Source organism: Harpia harpyja, chromosome 7 (genome assembly GCF_026419915.1).
Source record: "Harpia harpyja isolate bHarHar1 chromosome 7, bHarHar1 primary haplotype, whole genome shotgun sequence".
In the NCBI taxonomy this organism is placed as follows: Eukaryota; Metazoa; Chordata; class Aves; order Accipitriformes; family Accipitridae; genus Harpia; species Harpia harpyja.
This window is the reverse complement of record NC_068946.1, coordinates 36,964,523-36,983,416: the sequence shown is the minus strand read 5'-3', so window position 1 is coordinate 36,983,416 and position 18,894 is coordinate 36,964,523. Positions and strand designations below refer to the sequence as shown.

The window sequence follows — 18,894 nt, the reverse complement described above, 5'->3', positions numbered from 1 at the left end:
GTGTTACCATTATTACTGTTAGTTTCTTCTTTTCTCTTTTATTAAACCGTTCTTACCTCAACCCACGAGTTTTACTTCTTTTCCTGATTCTCTCCCCCATCCCACTGGGTGGGGCGGGAAGTGAGTGAGTGGCTGCGTGGTGCTTAGCTGCCTGCTGGGGTTAAACCATGACAACTCCATGAACAAAGTCAAATGGAAGCTTTAGGAAAGTCTAAAAGAGTCAATTTAGGTAAAAACAAAAGAGCATTTTTTTTAGTCTTTAGTATCTCTGCTGAAGATGAAAGGAGTGGTTGGCTCCCAGCCTGCACAAGTGTCTTCCCCAGGATTTCTGCCATAAGAGCTTCAAACCAGAAGTGCTGTCATGAAAAATGCTTTTCTTACTCAGCAGACCAAAGTGGAAGAGCAATACAAAGCTCAGCTTCAACAGTCACTGTTGTACCCATGCTATCAATTAAAATAAAGTAGCAATAATGCTAGGGAAAAGGCAATCCTAGATTCAACTTTTTCTTTCTAAGACAGCCAAGGACTGTGTGAGAAAATATAACACAAACAAGCTGTAGACAAAACCATTAACTGTCAGAAGGAATGAGCAGTAAAAATATTTCAGAGTGTCTGTAAAAAACATCTAAAACTAAAGATAGTAGAAAAGATAACTTCCCTGAGGTTTTTTTGTTGCAGGTTGGTATTGGTTGGGTTTTTTGTTGTTTTGGTTTGTTGGGGGTTTTTTAGTGGAGGTACATGGAAGTTTCTTATAGAGGGGAATGGATCCCTGTTTATGCAGATAAGATGTAATCAAAATAGGACAAAAATAAGAAAAATAAGAAAAGTCCTTAATGTATGAAGAAGAAGTGAGGAGAGTTAAATGATAGTATGCTGCAGACAGGGATTACTGGTCACACAATATGCAGAAATAAGCTTGCACCCTCTCCCCCATCCAGTGAAATATATAACGTGATAGGTAGGGTGGTGTTAAATGTCACCATGTCTTTCAGATACTAATATAGGACAGCATCAAGGACTCGATTATGATTTGATTAGCTGTAAAACCAACTAATTTAAAATCAATATGAACAAAACCCAAAGCAAATAAATGTGTTTTGTTGGAAAAAAACAAACCAAAATATCAAATCAATCAACAAGTGAAAAAACAACAGAAGAGGAAAAACATTGCACTGTCTTGGGGGAATATAATAACAAAAAATGCAGAAATACTAGATGTCACTGAATGCAATAAAGATTGAGAGCTGCACTCCCAACTATACAATTTATTTGTCTGCACATTCAACATTTTCAATGACAGAATGGTTGCAGTAGCGAAGACAACAACATTTGCTAAGGTGGCTGCTTCTTGAGCACTTACACACTATTTTGGAGAGTTAAAGAAACCATCTGTGAATCAAGTTTGAATTTGATGACTGATTTCTTCAAAGATGTGATGACAGCCAGCCATGATCCAGCCCAATGCTACTAGCAACGAGCAGGATTTTCCCCTCAATCTGCTGATAAATTTTGGGGGCACCAAGTAATTCCAGTGAAGAACTGATACTGATTCTCAGTATGGTCTCCTATAAACTTCAGTCAATCCGAGGGGTTTAGACTGGGAGAAAGGCCAGCAAAACCTAGACTGGAAGATAGGGAAAGGCAACGGGCAGACTAGGACACATCTAGGAGATTGACAAGAGGCTGAAATTCAGTGCATGGCTATTTCAGCCTGAAGACTGGAACAGAGTCAGATGAGAAATTGGTCAGAGAAAGAGGGACTTGCTGTGGCAGAGAGATTTAAAGAAATGAAAGCTTGAATCTTAAATCTGTGAAAGCAGAGAATGGGAACTAAGAACTTGGGGCAAGAGATGGCAATGGGGAAAGGGCAAAAGGAAAAGACACTACCAGTAATTCTATCTTTCACAAAATTATGAGGGTTTGTCTTGGTAATCCTGTTCTGTCTTTAACTTAATTTTTGCATATCTAACTTTTTTTTTTTTTATGTTTATTTAGGAAAGACATATGCTCCCTTCTTTAATATATTCAACATCAGGTGCAAGTTTTTTTTCATTGTTCTGGAAGATGGCTTGGACATGTGCTATTTACAATAGCTTTTTTTAATGTATTCACATTATATGTAAAAAGCTATCAGAAAGAAGCAGCTAAATTGGTCAACAGAAGAATTGAACTCTAAACTTCAAGTCTACCTACAGAACCTGAGTATCAATTGCATCTCTTAAACAATGACAAGGCGGGGGGGAGGGGATAGGTCTATTCTTAAAGCAAAACCAGAGAAAAGTGTAATTACCCAAGTAATTTCATCCTTCTACTTTGAAGATGTCACTGTTAAATTTAAAACACTGGTTGACATACTGCACAGTGAAAAGAATTCTGCTATAAATACAATCAAAGATTGAAAAAACAGAACTACAAAATTGGAGAAATGTTATTTGCAGACAAAAACAAAATGAAAGAAACCTAGGATAAAATTTTGACCCTTCAAAGTAATTTAAAAAAAATGTATTGACTTCAGTGAGGTTAGGGTTTCACCTACTAACTCAGGAGGACTCAATTATGTCAACACTATCTATGCTGTGCAGTCTATTCATTGGAAATGCTGTCATGAATATGAATACAAAAGGACCTAGTACATACATGAATTTGTCTAAAATAAGAGTTGTTCCAATAAGCAGACAATGTTTTAAACAAGTCACAAGCCCCATTTAAAATTGCATTCAACAACAGTTTCACATCTAATTAGACCAAGTGAATTAATTTTTTGCTCACCTATGAAAGTTGCTAATTCTCAAAAAACAACCAACCAACCCACCCCAAGTTCTGAAAATAATTAATTACTATGAATAATTCATTACTTCATTACTATGAGGAGAAGCCTCAGATTAAAATCTTCATACTACGTTCATTTTTGACATGTTTTAAAGCATCCAACTGGCAAAAATAACCTAAAGCAAGTTCCAAATGATCCACACTGCCTACCACTAGACATGTACATACAGCATTGTGTCTCAGAGCAGACATACTCTAATCCACACAATGATACACTTCTTTTTTTAGGCTAAAGATCTCCACGGCAGAGATTAAACCTCTCTCTTCGGTATACATAGACATTTGGTATCTGTCAGACCTAGTAGTTTTACTTAGCACATGCTAAATGGATAGAAGACAGGTAAGCTTTTTTTTGGTTTTGAGGCTATTTAGAAGCCCTGATCTAAAGTCATCAGCCAAAATGCTCACTCTTTCACTTTCAATGAAATTCAAGAAAAACATACTTGAAAAACATTTTACTTGCTTACAGCTCAATCCACAAAAAGCTATAGAAGTATCACAAGTGATTTTTTCATCACTTGTAAGCATTGAGTTGTTAAAACTAATGTCTCTCTTGATACTTGACCAAGCACATCACAAATAATAATGCAAGCCCATTAACCTGTCTTAATGAAAGTTTCCAAGGAAATAGCAACTCACTGTAAACAATTTACCCAACAGCTTCTGCTGAAACATGCATAACAGCTGCACAATCCACAAAGGTATTCTCTACTTTGTGCCTAGTAAGTTTTATTTGATGAAATACAATTAATCAGACAATACAACACAAAACAGCAACAGAGGAGACCTCACAACAAATTTGTTAAGCTGTCAAAATGGGATGTAAATATGTATATTTAGAATTATTCTTAATCTTACCCACAAGCTCTGCATACATTCTACATATCACAATATAGGCTTAAGTAAGTTCTGTGCAAGAGTATATGGGCAAACAGTTCCATTATAAAAGTCCTTATTATTTTTTTCAAACTACCAAATTACATTTGCAAGCAAAAATATAAAGTTCTATTAACACAGGGAACAAGATTTTCTAAATTAAATGTTTACGTTAAACTGCAAAATCTATTTGCTATTTAGGTAGCAAAAGTGAACCAATTTTCATATAGATATGCAGCACCTTCTGAAATTACAAAGTTTTTATTTAGGTTTGTATGATTTACAGAATCTAGCACATGTCAAATTTAATTTGAAACATTTTTTACTATATTTGGGATAATCTTAACCTCCTGACTAACACCCGCTTCTATAAGGATATAACTATTTAATACAGAAGAATGCTTTGAGAATTAGTTCTTTAATGTTTTTCGTTTACTGGTGGATGCTAAGGTAGAATTTATTATATAGATGCAAAAAAAATTTTGTAATTTCTGTATTTTAGTTCCTCCTTAAATATCTTGTGTTATTCTGCTGCCTTTCCAGTCATTATCCTCAAAACTTACACATAAGGTTGTTGTCCTAAGACCAGTGAAAGTTCTTCGATTAATTAATTTTTCTAGTGACAAGCAAACAAGAGTGATGTGTATGTTTCCACCTTTATTACTCATTTTTCCCCTCTTTGAGAAGTAAGATGATGATCCCTGATATGGTCATTCTGTGAAATTATTCCCACTGTAAATTAAAATCTTGTGTCCACTTAAAAGATGACTAACACTGAGTGACCTACCGTATTTTTTTTCGAAGGCTACAGTAGCCTTCAAGCTAACAAATCATACTAGTCAGTCTAAATTTTCTACTCATTAAATTTAACCATTTAACTCTTTTTTTTATATCCATTTGTATCACATTACCAGTTCCTCAGTGTTCTACCAAGGCCTTCTGTTAAGTATGTGCTGAGTACTGCAGCACTCCATCTTTTTAAGGAAACAGGGTCTTTTACCTAAAACACCCAATAAAGGTATTAACCATTTTTACTGCATTTTGTCTGCTTTGGCACTCTTTGATTCTGAAAGAATGTGCAAGTTTCCAAGTGTGGTCATATAATAACTGTCTGGAAAGGACACATCACTTCATATCTCATAAGGAAAAAAAGTCATTAACCATGTTTTGAGTTATTCAAACCTAGCAACAGATCCAACAGTGACAAAGAACTATGCTCACACAACACAGACCGTGGGAAATTCTGAGCTATGCTGGCTCATCTTCATTCAAAGATTACATACCTGTAATATCCCAGTGTGGCTTACAGCTGCATTGGTCTCACTTGGAAAAGATATCATATGATCTGGAAAAAAGCTCTGTAACAGTAACAATTTGTATCAAAGTTCCATAAAAATAAATATAAAACTTCCTATCTCTTTTGGATGTAAAATTAAAGTTCTCAATGCAGTGCAATTCTGCAGATTCTCTGATCCAATAATTTAAGCTTATCTTAATATCACTCCTAAGTTGGTGACATCCTATATATTATTTGCTGAAAAACTTAGAATTTTGAGAAGACATGAATGGTCTCTGGAAGCAAGAGGGTTTCATACACCAGTGCAAGTTGTATTGCAGTACTTGGCCCTTAGTGTTGTTTTTCTAGTAGTAATTTCTATTGCTGCTGACATATAAGACTTGCCTGGGGATTCAATATGCTACAAAGTAGAGGATATACACCAACATGCTGAAAAATATATTGTTTTCTATTGTTTTCATTATACTAGAAACCCAATAAAATATTCTGGAATAACTTAGATTAATAGAGAACAAGTCCTCTCACGTTTTTTTAATTGTCCATTTTTTATGATACGAATTATCAAAATCTGACTACATTAATACCATGTGGTTAAAAAGTCCACATTTCAAGTGCCAATTTCATTACCAAGGAAAGCTCAAGGGGTAATTTATGGGACTGACCTGCAGCTGGGAAGTTCAATATAGTCATGCAGACATGAACCAGCCAAGAGTTTGGGCATTAATAATAGAATTTTCTCAAGGCTTGGACAAGTTTGAAGCTAATATTCCCGTGACCATTCAATGTCCACTGACTTTCATTTTTAATAAAACTGAACTACTGGTAGGGTTAATTCATATCAACTCATTTCTGATAAAGCATTCTTGCTACACCTGGGACCGCAGTACCCAGAAGAATGACTCAACAGGAACAGTAAGGACTGATGAGCCACAGCTGCTGACGCTAGTCATAGTTGCATGTCTGCCACACTCCATAGATGGTTCCACAGCTGGTTCTCTACTAACTGGAGACCATCTCAAGCTTAGAATTTTTCACTAGTGCAGTGGTATCTCCGTGTCAGGGGATTACATGATTTGCCCAGATAAACAGAGGTGGAGCAAGAAAAAAACCCTCAGATCTCTTCTATCTTTTGATATCTTAATATTTACCTTTTCATCCTTTTCACAGGTAGGTAATTTGAGTTCCCTTCTACTTTTCACCTTTCAAGTCTTCATACATATCTGCTATTTCTCCCTTTGACATCTGAAACAAGCTGGCTTTATAAGAGACAGCATTAGGAGTGATCCAAATACACTATGCATTTGAGCAACCACATGGTGAGTTTCTCCTGCTGAGCCAGGACTGCTTCCGTGGCCTTTGCCATCAGCCAAGGTCCAAATCAGCAGCATTAACCTTTGGCAACATCCTTGAGTTATGAGTTGTGTCTACTCTCTTTCCACTCCTTACATACACTAACTTTGGCTTCACTTTCACTTACTCCTAATAGGTTATGGCTGCTCATGGCCTTTTGTGTCAGTTGTCATTTAGCTGCAGCAGTGAGAAGCTGCCATTGGGCAGCACTGGGCCATAACATTCAATTTTCACTTTAACAATAAAATCATCTTTGCTACAGATGCTCCTCCTCACACTGCTTCATTTTATATTTTGTTGTCACTTGATGGAAACTTCACTTGATTTCAAAAATTTTATTTTGTCGTAGGTCGTAGTGTGCAAACTTCAATAAAGTTAAACCCATGTCTGCCTCCCTCACCCAAAAAAAAAGAAGTATGAACATGGATGTTTTACAATCACAACAAAGGGACAGGCCAACAGTTACATGCACTACAATATATTCCTATATCCCATATATTCCCTCCCAATTATTCCTTTTGACTCATGTTACACCAACAGCTTTATACTCTGCCTATCTGTGTGCAACAAAAAAGACTTTTCTGCAGCAACAGCAATTGCACCACTTCACAGACGTAATGTTAGGACTTACCAGTGGATTTTTAAAAAACTCATACTTTGCATAATTTTTTCTAAAATACAGTTTGTTTTCCTCTTCCATTACCCAATTTGACTGGACTTCCATCACTAATTCATGGTCCTCTATAGCTCTTCCTGTAAAAAAAACCAAACAAATTAAAAAACCCCAACACATAACCTGCACCAAAGAACCTAAGAGTAGAACATGAAAACAGAAGGGTCAGATAATAAAAATATTATTAAATTAAATTAATTTACATGAATACAAAACATGAAACAAGCAATCTGAACACAGTCCATTAATCAGGTCCACGTTACACCACATTACTGTTCCACCCCAGTAGGGCCCCATTTCTGAGGTAGGTCACAGGTGGGTGGGGGGGGGGGGAGGGGGGGGATGTGTTTTGTTGTTGCTGTTTTCTTTTACAGGGGCAGCTGAGGGCTTTACTCCATTTCATGGCCAGATCCACGTTCACCCTGCAGAAGCCAGGCAGTTCCTGGTGTGTGATGCATGGGGCAGGTGGCAGCAGAACACTTTAACCACTCACTCAGCCTGCCTGGGGTGTCAGGAATGTCCTTCTAACGCTCCTTTCTCTAATGTATCATTCGTAAAGTGAAAGTTATCTGCAATATAGAAAAGCACGAGTTTGTCATCTTCTCTCCAGGCCCCTACTATATCCTGAAGCATTTCCAAAACTGCCAATGAACTTAGGGCATTTCAGTGCGTTAATGTTTTTGCACAAACCAGGGATACTGAGAATTTTAGCAGCCATAGAAGTAGCATATGCAAAAGGAATGGTAAAAGTAAGCCATGAAAAAAACCTAAAAAAGAAAACAAAACAGAAAAATAACCTACAAAGTGAATCCTAATGTGTAGCTTGGCTTTGCAGTGGGGCGAGGGGAAGAAAAGCCAAAGAATTCAGTTATTTGTACCACAGCACTGGCATTCAGAATCTGTATTCTCACTGCTATAGACTGCTTCTGCCACTCAGATTGTTGAGTGAATTTTTCAATTTTACAGCAATATGAAATGCACTTACAGGAAAGATAGAATTTAAAAACTTTCCTGTAGATGTGCTGTGTACGTTGACGTGTTGCATATTCTGAGTAATGCAATGGGACTACTCATAGTGCAGGAGGTTAAGCATAAATCCTGAAAGACTATGGGTAATTCCTGTACGCCACTATTTATACTTTCTTTTTTTTTTTTTAATAAATTTCAGCAGCTTATGAAATCATGTTACAAAAAAAGGATGAACAAGCTTCCAAATGAGTATACAGTTTTTGTGGCCACTTGTACTTTGTTGTAGACTCAAACTAATGAGAACAAGATGAAGTTGAACAAAGTTGTCGATTTTATTTAAATGATCACTGGCACCTCCAAATTTAAATTACACTCTAACAATGAGTTACGGGTTAAGAATAGGTTTGAGATCTAAATTTATGTCTCCTTGCCAATTATGGGGTTTTAACATCCAATTCTGATCACAGTTTCAAAGGGAAAAGGCAATTAAAAATATATTATAAAAAACCATGTAACTCACAATCTTCTGATCACATTTTCTCCACTTCACTGAATTACCATAAGGGATTTTATGATATACTTTAAATGAATGTTGATGCTCTCATACAACTGCCTGTTCAGAAAACTTTTTAGAAATCGTAACAGATAAAAGAATAGTATAGATTTTTTAAAAAACTAATTAGGTGTAACATTAAATGAATGTAAATGGTAAATTTTTGCAAGTGGTCCTGGCTAAACAAAGAACTAGAACTATAGCATCTTTTTATTGATCTTCTCTTGCCACCTCTTTCGCCAATCACTGCTTCATGCTTCCGCACTGTCCAACCTGGTGGGTAACAGCCTTATTGTAGCCTGCAAATCTGTAAGCTTCTTCAGTTAGTTTCCAGCTAGCAAATTTAGAGACAATACACTCATACAGCTAAATTTCATCTCAGTAGGAAAATATCGAGCTCACGACTAACAGAAGACAAAGCACTCTCATGATCTACAGATCAAGTAGGGAGAAGTTAAACTTCCACTGATTTTAACTCATTCTTCATTGAATTTAACTCATTCTTGAGCCCATAAAGACAGAGATTAAGGATGCTACACAGAACTCACATTTTGTAAACAGATCAAATGAAGCAAATAAAAACATAAAGCAATTCAGAAAACAAAAAATACCCCCAAAATACTGAAAGAAAAGTGAGCATTTTAAAATCTTGTACAGGCTGCTCTACTCCAAAACACATTCTTCAGATGCAGGGGTAAAGAGCCACTAAAGAACTGTAGCTCTTACTGAAAGCCAGCATTTTTTTTCCTTTCAGTTTTATATAGAGAAAGTGCTCCTCTGGGATGACATTTAAAACTCTTAAATGCTTGGCATTGTGACATTTAAGAAAATACCATTTCCTCAAGACTTACTTCTTGTACAAAAATAAGACATTCTGCATCACCCCAATGGATAGGTAAGGATGCTGGTATTTCTTTATTTTTAAGGTGTCACATCATAGAATATTTTACAATTGATTCAACTTACTTTCTTGAAGGAACTGAAACACTGAGTTAGTGCCCTCCAAAACACAGCCCTGTAATCAAATCCCTAAATGTTGCCATGAAAAAGCTGCACTTTGGTTTAGTTAGATCATTTTTTCTCTTCCAGCTAGCCTAGAGAGTGTCCACCTTCCTCTCTACCACCTCTTTGTTACTATTATCTCTAACATGAGGAGCATCTGCTACAGTCCAAAACAGTCTCCTTAATTATGGAAAGTACCTAAAGCGCATGAAAGAAGATTTAATATTGAAGTGCATGACAGAACACATTTCAAATAGCCTCCTCTCTAGCCACCCAGCAGGGGGAAAAAAATTTAAACTACATAAAAAACAGAAAAGCCATTGCCCAGTACTATTGCAGAGATAGAGCTTTGTGAGCCTTTAGACTACCTAAAAGAATGCAGATAGTGAAATCAAAATGAGAGACTGAAACACAACAATGATGTGCCTGTTTTGTCAAAAAAAAATTTCTCACTAGCAAAGGAAAAATTTCAGGATGAAGACAGTACTTTCCTTGAAAAGGAGAACTGCTGTGGAAAACTGTTCTGTTTTCACCGCCTGCCCTGTACAGGGGAATTGCAGTGGAAGTATGGGACTCCAGCACCAAGGTACCTAGTAGCAGGGATGACATGGCATCATCCAAATCTAGGCATACCTCAGCTGCCTTCAATGATCTTAGACAAGGTGAAAAACATCCAAGAATTTCTTTGAATTCAATAGCTTCAGACAAACAGGACACATACCAGAAGCACACAGTTCTGAAATATATTGCGATTTATAGTGCTGTAATAATTGTTGTACTTGGAGCCCAGGCTACTGCAAAACTTTGGAGGCGGGTAGGAAGGCTGAGCATCCTGGGTGATGAGGCAGCAGCAGTGGGCCGAGCACAGCGTGGGTGCCCCATGGCAGGCAGATGGGGTGCACCGGCCAGCACCCCGGGGAAGCAGTGCAGGTGGAGGAAACATCTCACCTGCCCACTCGCCCCGAGTCAACACCACATGTTCAGCACTTGTCATGCAAAGCAGTGAGGACACAACCATGCTTAATGTTCAATAATACAGCTTCACAATAAAGGACATAGAGGCTTGTGAAAACAGGAATATACAGACCGTGGGTTTATGTTTTCTTTTAGGTGAGATTTTTTTTTTTTTTCTTTTTTTAACCTTCACATGCAGATACCTCCACACAGCAATAAAGTCACACTCCGGTGATGTAATTAATGTCTGTCTTGATTAAAAGCAGAACACTGTGCTCAGCTCACTAAGATTCATGCAATTATATCTAATTCAGGAGTATTCAGACAGCTGTTAGATATTAAAGAAAATGTTCACTAATTGATGAATGAATTATTAATCCCCATCATACTGGAATTTACACAGACACACACACACTCACGGTACTTCTCCTTTCTATATCCATTCATTTAACTTGGGAGCAGAAAAAGACTGACCAAATTTCCATGGGTAAAACATACAACAGAGTAATAAATAGCAAATAGTCCAAAACTAAATCATCATTTGAAAAATATTTTTCCACGCTACTCATCCAGTGCTTAAGAATATACTTAAAGCAAGTCGAGAGCAGTATGTTAAACCTTTCAAACAAAACCAGATCTAACAGTATCATAAAAATAAATCCATTATTATTATTCAGTATAATTAAAAAAAAAACAAACAGATTATATCTCAAGTTATTCCTTTCCTTGGCTACTAATGCTGAATTGCCATTCTCATCATCTAGGAAATAATTTTATTTTAAAAATGAAAAATTCACCTTTTCTAAAATTATGCCCAAAGCAGCTGGAGCAATCAGAAGACCATATGGTGAATGCAGGTCTTCAGACCTGCATGCCAGCAATTTTGAGAATTTCAGAATCTTAGGAAAAGCAACTTCGCTAATGATTTGATATTGAAATCTTCCAAGAAATGCTTCAGATTGAAGCAAACACACTACTTGACAAAAAGCGTATCGTGCAAATAAATAAACCTAGAGAAACAATGCCACTATTGTTCTGGCATGGATTGTCAAAAGTGTCTTCTTCAATAGTTGCTACACTACTTAAACACCAGCCACACTATAAAATACAGAAAACACTTCTACTATTTATATAGTAGTGTTGTCTAAAGCCATTTTTATACCTCCTCTTCTGTAGCAGTCAGTCATTTATAGCCTCGACCCAGATTTAACTCTGACCTTACTCTGGGCTGGAAGCATCTTACAACTGATACGTTCAGTGCAAAAGGTTATAAATATCTTTGAAATGTTACAAAGCAAGAAAAAAAAATTTGAAAAATGTTTGTGGCTGCCTTCATAGGATAAAGGTGCAGAAAAGGGCAGAAAACAGTTTTAGCTTTCGTAGTTCATCTTTAAAATACGGCTGTTAAACATAATACAGTCAGAGATGCACAGTCAAGTTTATTTTACACAACTGCACGAGTCCAGATTCCCTAGATACACACACAGAAAGGGAGTTTAACAATAGCTTTCAGTCATATATAAATATCCATGGTGTGTGTTGGGGGGGGGGGGGGGTGTTTGGGGTTTTGTTGATGGTGTGTGGGTTTTTTTAAATCAACAGTACTGGAATTACCAGGTACCAGTGCAGACTCTTCTGAGAATTAATGACTCCAAGGAGTTTTCAGTGTATTTTAGAATGCAGGAAGGCCCCCAAACCATCCTCTTTCTCAAGCCACACTTTGCACTAGCAGCTGGAACTGCCCTTGACATTGCAGAAGTAGTACTACCTTTGGTAACTCTAGTACAGTGCAAAGTTCAAGAATAATATAGAAACTTTGAGTGACATGAAATTAAAACCATATTTTTTATGGCATTTGTCTTCTAGTAGATTTTTCTGATATAATTCCCTATCAAAATGAAACACAATACAGTACTGAAACATAGTGCTGCAAAAGGAAGTAAGATTGTCTGACTAGAGTATCAATTCAGTACTACATTCTAGCAGTGGGCTTCTAAACTCATCTTTTGCTGAGTGAAGTCTTTCCTGTGTTCTGCATTTTTTACATCTCTGCAAACATCCCCTTTCTCCCTATATTTAATTTGTCTTAATGTGTTTTTATACCACAAAATTAGGTCTATACACTACAAAAAGGAATAGAGACCAGAAGTTAAAATCATAGTTGTAATCTGAAACCACAGAGTACACCTTTTAAACTGTGTAATAGAAAAAGGGGGTTTTTACATTAGAGGAACACTGATGATGTGGAAGGAGTTCAGAGCATTTCGTTTCCAGCAACTTAAAATACTAAGCATAAATTAACTTCAACACAATTCATTGGTCCATAACTGAAAGTTTAGAAGAATGGTTTTCTTTTGCTTTTTAAGTAGTCCTATCCAAACTGACTGTATTGAAGGAAAATACTGACAGCCTACTCTGATGTTGCTTCTGAAGACTGAGTCCTATTGTCCAGATAGAATAGCACTGTGTAACCACTTTCTGTCCTTGACATCAGAGATTTCATTCAGGTGTGTTGGAAACAACAAAGATTTTATTTGCAATGAAAATAACCCAAGTCTTGCTAGAGATAAGCACGAAATACTAGTAAAAGAGGAAGAACTGCCAAAGAAAAGCAAGGAAGAATTTGCAGTAAGAACCTTAACGGTCAGTGTCTTCCAAATCACTCTTACAGAGGCAGATCAAGCAGTGTGAGGAAAATATACTATGACAAAATGTACTTTATAGCCATGCTTTCAAAAAAAGAGAAACAGAAGGAACAAACCCCCAAAAGAACAAATTCACATAAGCCCTCCCATCATTTTGCTTCCAAGCTTTTCTAATACAATTGTACTTCTACCTGAAAATGAAAACCAAACACCTTATTTACTGCCATACCATTGTATAGTATTAGCCTTACCTAAACCTGTGTGGGTAAGTTGTTCAAACAGAGTCCAGCTGTGGTCATCAATATAGTGGTTCTTCAATATCAACAGCTGACATACATCCCTGGCTGTTATATCACTTGGTACTTCCAAAGCTCTGCTAGTATCATCTTCACTATACACTTTAATTACCTGCAATAAATACAAAAGCTAAAATATCCGTAAGTTTAATCTTTGATTCAGTTAGTCCAAATACGTTCCTCTCTCAGCTTCATGACTGAAACAAGAACCTATACACTTAGGATGCAATACTAAAGACAGCCATTTCTCTCTAGTGCAATGGCATAATTGAGAACAAAACAGCTGAGCAAAGCACATCCCAATTCTAAATCTAGCTAATGGACATCCCTTGCCACAGGACACTGGACAGATTGGTGCATCCACTTTAAAAAAAAAAATTGTAATGGAGAGGTAAATAAAGCCAGTGAAACTGTACATTCTTATATAAACTAAAGAAGAAACCACAGAGGATAAACAGTGAAACTCAAGAACTCTGTGACTGCAGAACTGCGGAAAGATTTGATAAAGCTAGAGTTAGTTCAGAGAACGGCAATCAGATTCGAGATGCTCACGATTCTATAGAAAATAAAAATAGGAGATGCTAGAGAGCTGCTTCAAATTTTGACAAGCAAGAACTGGAACTATGAGTAAAAAAAGGCATATATACATACATACAGAATCAAAAACATCATACATGGAAAAGAATTACCATCATATGAGGACCAGGAAAGTAAATAAAATGTTCTAGAAGATATACATGCAAAAAACTTATCACAAAGTAGACATTTTTTATTGTGTTTTACCTCAGTTGTTTTTCCAAGTTTATTCTATTAAGTACATTGGGGTATGGGGGGGAAGGAGGCAATACAAACTCTCATGACTTATCCTTGTCATTTCAACTTTTAAATTTCAGTAAAAAGAAATTATTTTTCAACATTGGTACACATTTTAGAGTCCTGAAGAATGGGTGTCCATTAAGTTCTTTGAAGAGTTGAAGCTAAACCTGCTTACACTTAGTTTCAAATGAAAAGGCTGAGGAAGTCTTATTGCATATTGACTGTTTGAAAGAACGCATGATCATTTTGGTATTTTTTCCTGTATTTTTTCTCTGAAGAAGGATGAATCAAATGATTCAGATGAATCAGTGAATTGGATTGAATTGATGCAAATCACTAGTGCTCTGTCTTCAGAAGCTCTGCACAGTGACTAATCCCACTAAAGTCAACACAGAAGGGGTTTTTGTATAAGAGTAGAAAATAATTTCATATTCCTCACAGCAGTCAAGAAACTCAATACTCTGTTAGATTTCCTCTATTTCTCATTTTTTAAAAGTAGACAAAACACAAAAAGTGAAAAATATTGAGACTCTTGACACAAAGATCAACTCTTATCTGTGGTACTGTATCTTGGAATAGTAACATAGTTCCTAAAATAAAACAGATGTTTGAGATTTTTTTATAAACACAAACAGGCAGGTAAACATGAGCAGTAGGTAGAGAAGATTTGATGCAACATTAAACATGCCATAAAAGTTTTCCAGGTACTCAGAAACACAGTGAGTGATCAAGTCCAGAATGCATCTTTTTTACTCTTTGTATTTTCAAACAAGCATTTTCACCCAAAAGCCACTCAATGTCATGAGATTGGGAAGTGAATGCATGAATTCATCTGTAAGAATGGGATTTATTCCCCAACATTTACATTTTTCAGTAGTGTGAAGTAACACTGAGCAACATTATTCCCTTTCCATCTAAACAGTAAGAGTCTGAACGTCCCTCCGCAGTGCAGTGCCTGCTGTGTACTGTGCCAATGGAAACACTAAGCAGCTCACTTGCTAGTGACACTCTTGACCACAACAGCAAGGAACTCGGCACAGGTTAAACTACCCTGCCTACCCTGCCTGTCCCAAAGAACAGACATCCTTAAGACAAAGGGCATCCAAGATGTTTTTAATTTATCCCAAAGATCCTCCTCTCAGTTTATTCAATTTATCCATATTCATCAGAATACACATCTAACCTGAACTTCATGCACAAAACCTAAATACCATTGTAAACCCTTCATTAAACAACAAGACACAAGTTCTTACTTTAAAGACAAACAAGCATGTTATTGTCAGCCAGTCCTTAATTGCTACCTTACTAAACACATGCTTATTTCAAGCATCTAATGAACTATCAGCAATGTATTGTTGCCCTAACTTGTTACAGCAGCCCTTCCTCTGGTATCTACAGAAGTTGGCAGGAAAGTGAGCAAGGAGCTGCAACTGTATCTCCTGCCACCTGCTTCTCTCCAACTAACAGAAAAAAAAAAAAAAAAAAAAGAAAAATCACATCAGCTCACCCATGCTTTCCAAACATCAGAACAAGGAAAAAGGACTCCATTTGAAAACCACATAGAGATTAAAGCACACTGATGGCCCTACTCCTCTCCAAAAACCTGCTTTTCTCTATAGAACTACATATACAGCAATTGTTACAAACTTTGGCCCTGCATATTAGATCAGCATGAAGTCCATGACGATTTGCTTTAATATTTCAGCTAATAAATAATGACAGCTCAAGAGTTCCACACGAGGTTCAGCCACCCTTGTCACAACACCAATCTCCAGGATACAGCAAACATTAAAATCACGCTTCTAAAGTAGTGAAAATCTCTCTCTTCTCATGAATGAACCATCTCAAAGCAGAGTCTTCCATGGAAAACAGGCAGACCTTGGAGAAAGTCAATCCAAAGTTTCCACAGGCCTAAGCTACAGCTCAGTACTTACATTTCATACAAAATGCAAAAAGACCACATTGATATTGAATTCATTGATTGATACTGCCCAAGCAGCCGTGGTTGATGGCTACAGTTGGTTTTATACGATGTCTATGCTTTGGCAACATTCCCGCTGCTAAGCAAGTGAGACTGGTAGCAATGCAACCTGCTTGCAGTGGGGGTCTTGTTCCACACACACAACTTACTTAAACTCCTACTCCAGTCACACAGAAACAATGTTCTGCAGTTCAAGATAAACCAGCATGAATTATTAAATTCCTGCAGTATTTACAAGGATTCAAAGATGAAATTAAAAGAGGTGTCTAGCAGGGTGTGCTGTGAACGGGATGGTGGGCTGTACAGGTGAGTAGACAAAACAGCATCCTATCACCTTAAAACATGTCCTACTCTGGGCAGCACTGAAGGTCAGGGACAGCTTCATGAGCCTCTCCAGTAAGTCTGTGTCAGGCTGAATCTAAAAGATTTTACAGGCTGAAGTGCCAGAAAGGAGAGAGACAGTATACAAGGGGAAAGGAAAGGAGAGAATTAAAGTGACTTTTCTAGTATTGGACTAGATGATCACTGTCGGTCCCTTCCAACTGAAATACTCTGTTCTATTTCTCAATATTCTCGCAATACAGCCAGGGTAAGAATGCACGCCAGTGCCCTGGCTAGGGACCCTGCCAGCACATACTAGCAACTACAGTTTTCTCCAGGTACTCATCAAGCTAGGTGGTGTGCTTGTTTTACAGCAAGAGCACGTACAGCCCATGCTGAGGCCCTTGACGGACGATTTTTACAGAAATTCTTTTTAAAAGGGTTAAGAGTCACAGTGCAGATGACTACACTCTTATTGCTGAAGAAATAGAAAAAGACTTTTTAAAATGCTGAAGACAGCAACACAAGTCATGATAATGAGCTGCCTGCGGCCATTCAACTCGGGGAGTGGGAAGCCTTGGAGGTGGCCTTGGACTACAGGAGCACAGCTAAAACAAAACAAAACAACACAACAACAAAAAACAACGGAAAAAACCCACAGAGTTTATATTCTCTGTGAGTATTCTCACTCAGCTTTCTCAGTATAGGGAAATAAATCCTGCGCAAGTCTAGGACAAGGGATCACCCAGCTCACAGCTGTGACACGTGCTACCTTACAAAACACAAATGCTGTGCCCTTTTTCTCTTCCTTGCAAGGGATTCAAATACAGCAGGAGACAACAGACAGGCAGCCACCTAATAGACCCTTCTGAACTTCTGTTACAGTTTTAGTTTAATGAATTGAATGTGATGGTGTAAATCTCATCAGTTAAGAGTGACCTTTGAGGGGTTTTTTAATTAGAAAAAGTTGCTCAGTCTGCACTTTCTGCTGTGTTTGAAGCAAAGCCTCTTGTAGGATTTGCTGGGAATGTATTTGTTCCAAGGGGAGCGGACCAGATGAAAAAGCATAAATTCAAAATCCCGTTTTTCCTTGGAAATATGTTGCAATAAATACTTCTCTTCCCAGAAGCAGAGGATGCTTCAACAAAGGGTAGCAGGATTATGCTAAAGATGCAGTTATGCTGACCTCCTATGGAGATGAGGATGCTTGAGTGACCACTTCTTTATTTTTATTAGCAGTTATCATCATGCATTAGGCTGGCCGATCATCCCCACTCTCTTCCATTTTTTCCCCTGAAAATTTGTCTGAGGAGTAGCACGCAAGAAAAGAGCTGCTAATTGAGAAGAAGTTGTCACTACAGCTTTCAATACCATACACTCTCAAGCTTTGTTCTAAAGCAAGCTATTTAACTTCCCTTGACTACACCTATTAGTGGACAGTTACACAAAGTTGCCTCAGTAGTGCTCAAATCTTTTTCTTTCCTGTCTAGTTTATAAATACAAGGAGATTTTAGTTCTTCCCAAGGTCACAAAAAGAAACATCTCACCAGCTTCCATTTAAGCCACTGGAAGTAAGAAATTAGTAGCTCCGAGATCTTCTTATAAGAGGAAAACATCAAGCTGAGCATGACAAGCGTCAATCATTTTCATCGCCTATGGGAGCAGGCAAGGAGGTACAGCTTTCCTACGCATCCTCTTTCCATTTTTCAATATATTAAAAATCAGCCAAGATCCCAGCAATGCATCTTTATCCCTCAAAAAAATTATTTTTGTAAGAAATGTTGCTTCAAAATAAAATGTATTATTGTTTGTATTCCACTGATCATCTATACTCAGAATGTAAAATCAATGTTGAGAAATATAACCCAGTATTTAACACCTGGGTTTTATACTAAAAAATAATCAGAAGGAGCAAAAAAATCAGAAACTGTTCCAAAGAATAAGTAAAAGAGTACATAAGGTAATCAGTGTGGGAGGAGACAGGAGCAAGAGAATGCTGGACTCTACTCCCCCAAGTCTTCCTCCACACTCAATCGTCATCACTACAATAATTAAATAATGTGTTTTGTAGACTTTTAAGAAAGGGTGTCCAAGTCTGATTCTTCAGAATCTTCAAGCCATCTGTTTTGGAAGTTCCAATCTGCAGAAACAGCACAAACATATGGAAGGACCATACCCTGCACTGAGGAATTTCAAATTTCAAACAAAGTCCTAACGTGTGAAAAAAGCCAGGTAGGTGCAACAGAAAAAGAACCTCTTAGCACATGGAGTCCATATTTAGGTGCCTACATCAAAATGACCTGACATTTACATGACTCTTAATGCTCCTGCA

The 18,894-nt window shown here is 37.2% G+C and overlaps 1 protein-coding gene across 2 annotated transcripts in view; it reads right to left on the bottom strand.

The window, feature by feature from the left end:
- GRB14 (growth factor receptor bound protein 14) overlaps positions 1-18,894 on the bottom strand; it is a 67,244-nt gene that overhangs the window by 15,565 nt on the left and 32,785 nt on the right. For both annotated transcript variants that reach the window (XM_052793307.1, XM_052793308.1), the window contains 3 exons: positions 13,400-13,556; positions 6,984-7,105; positions 4,989-5,063 (listed from right to left, as the gene is read on the bottom strand). In XM_052793307.1, the coding sequence (XP_052649267.1) occupies positions 4,989-5,063; positions 6,984-7,105; positions 13,400-13,556 (354 nt within the window). The remainder of the gene's footprint in view (positions 1-4,988; positions 5,064-6,983; positions 7,106-13,399; positions 13,557-18,894) is intronic.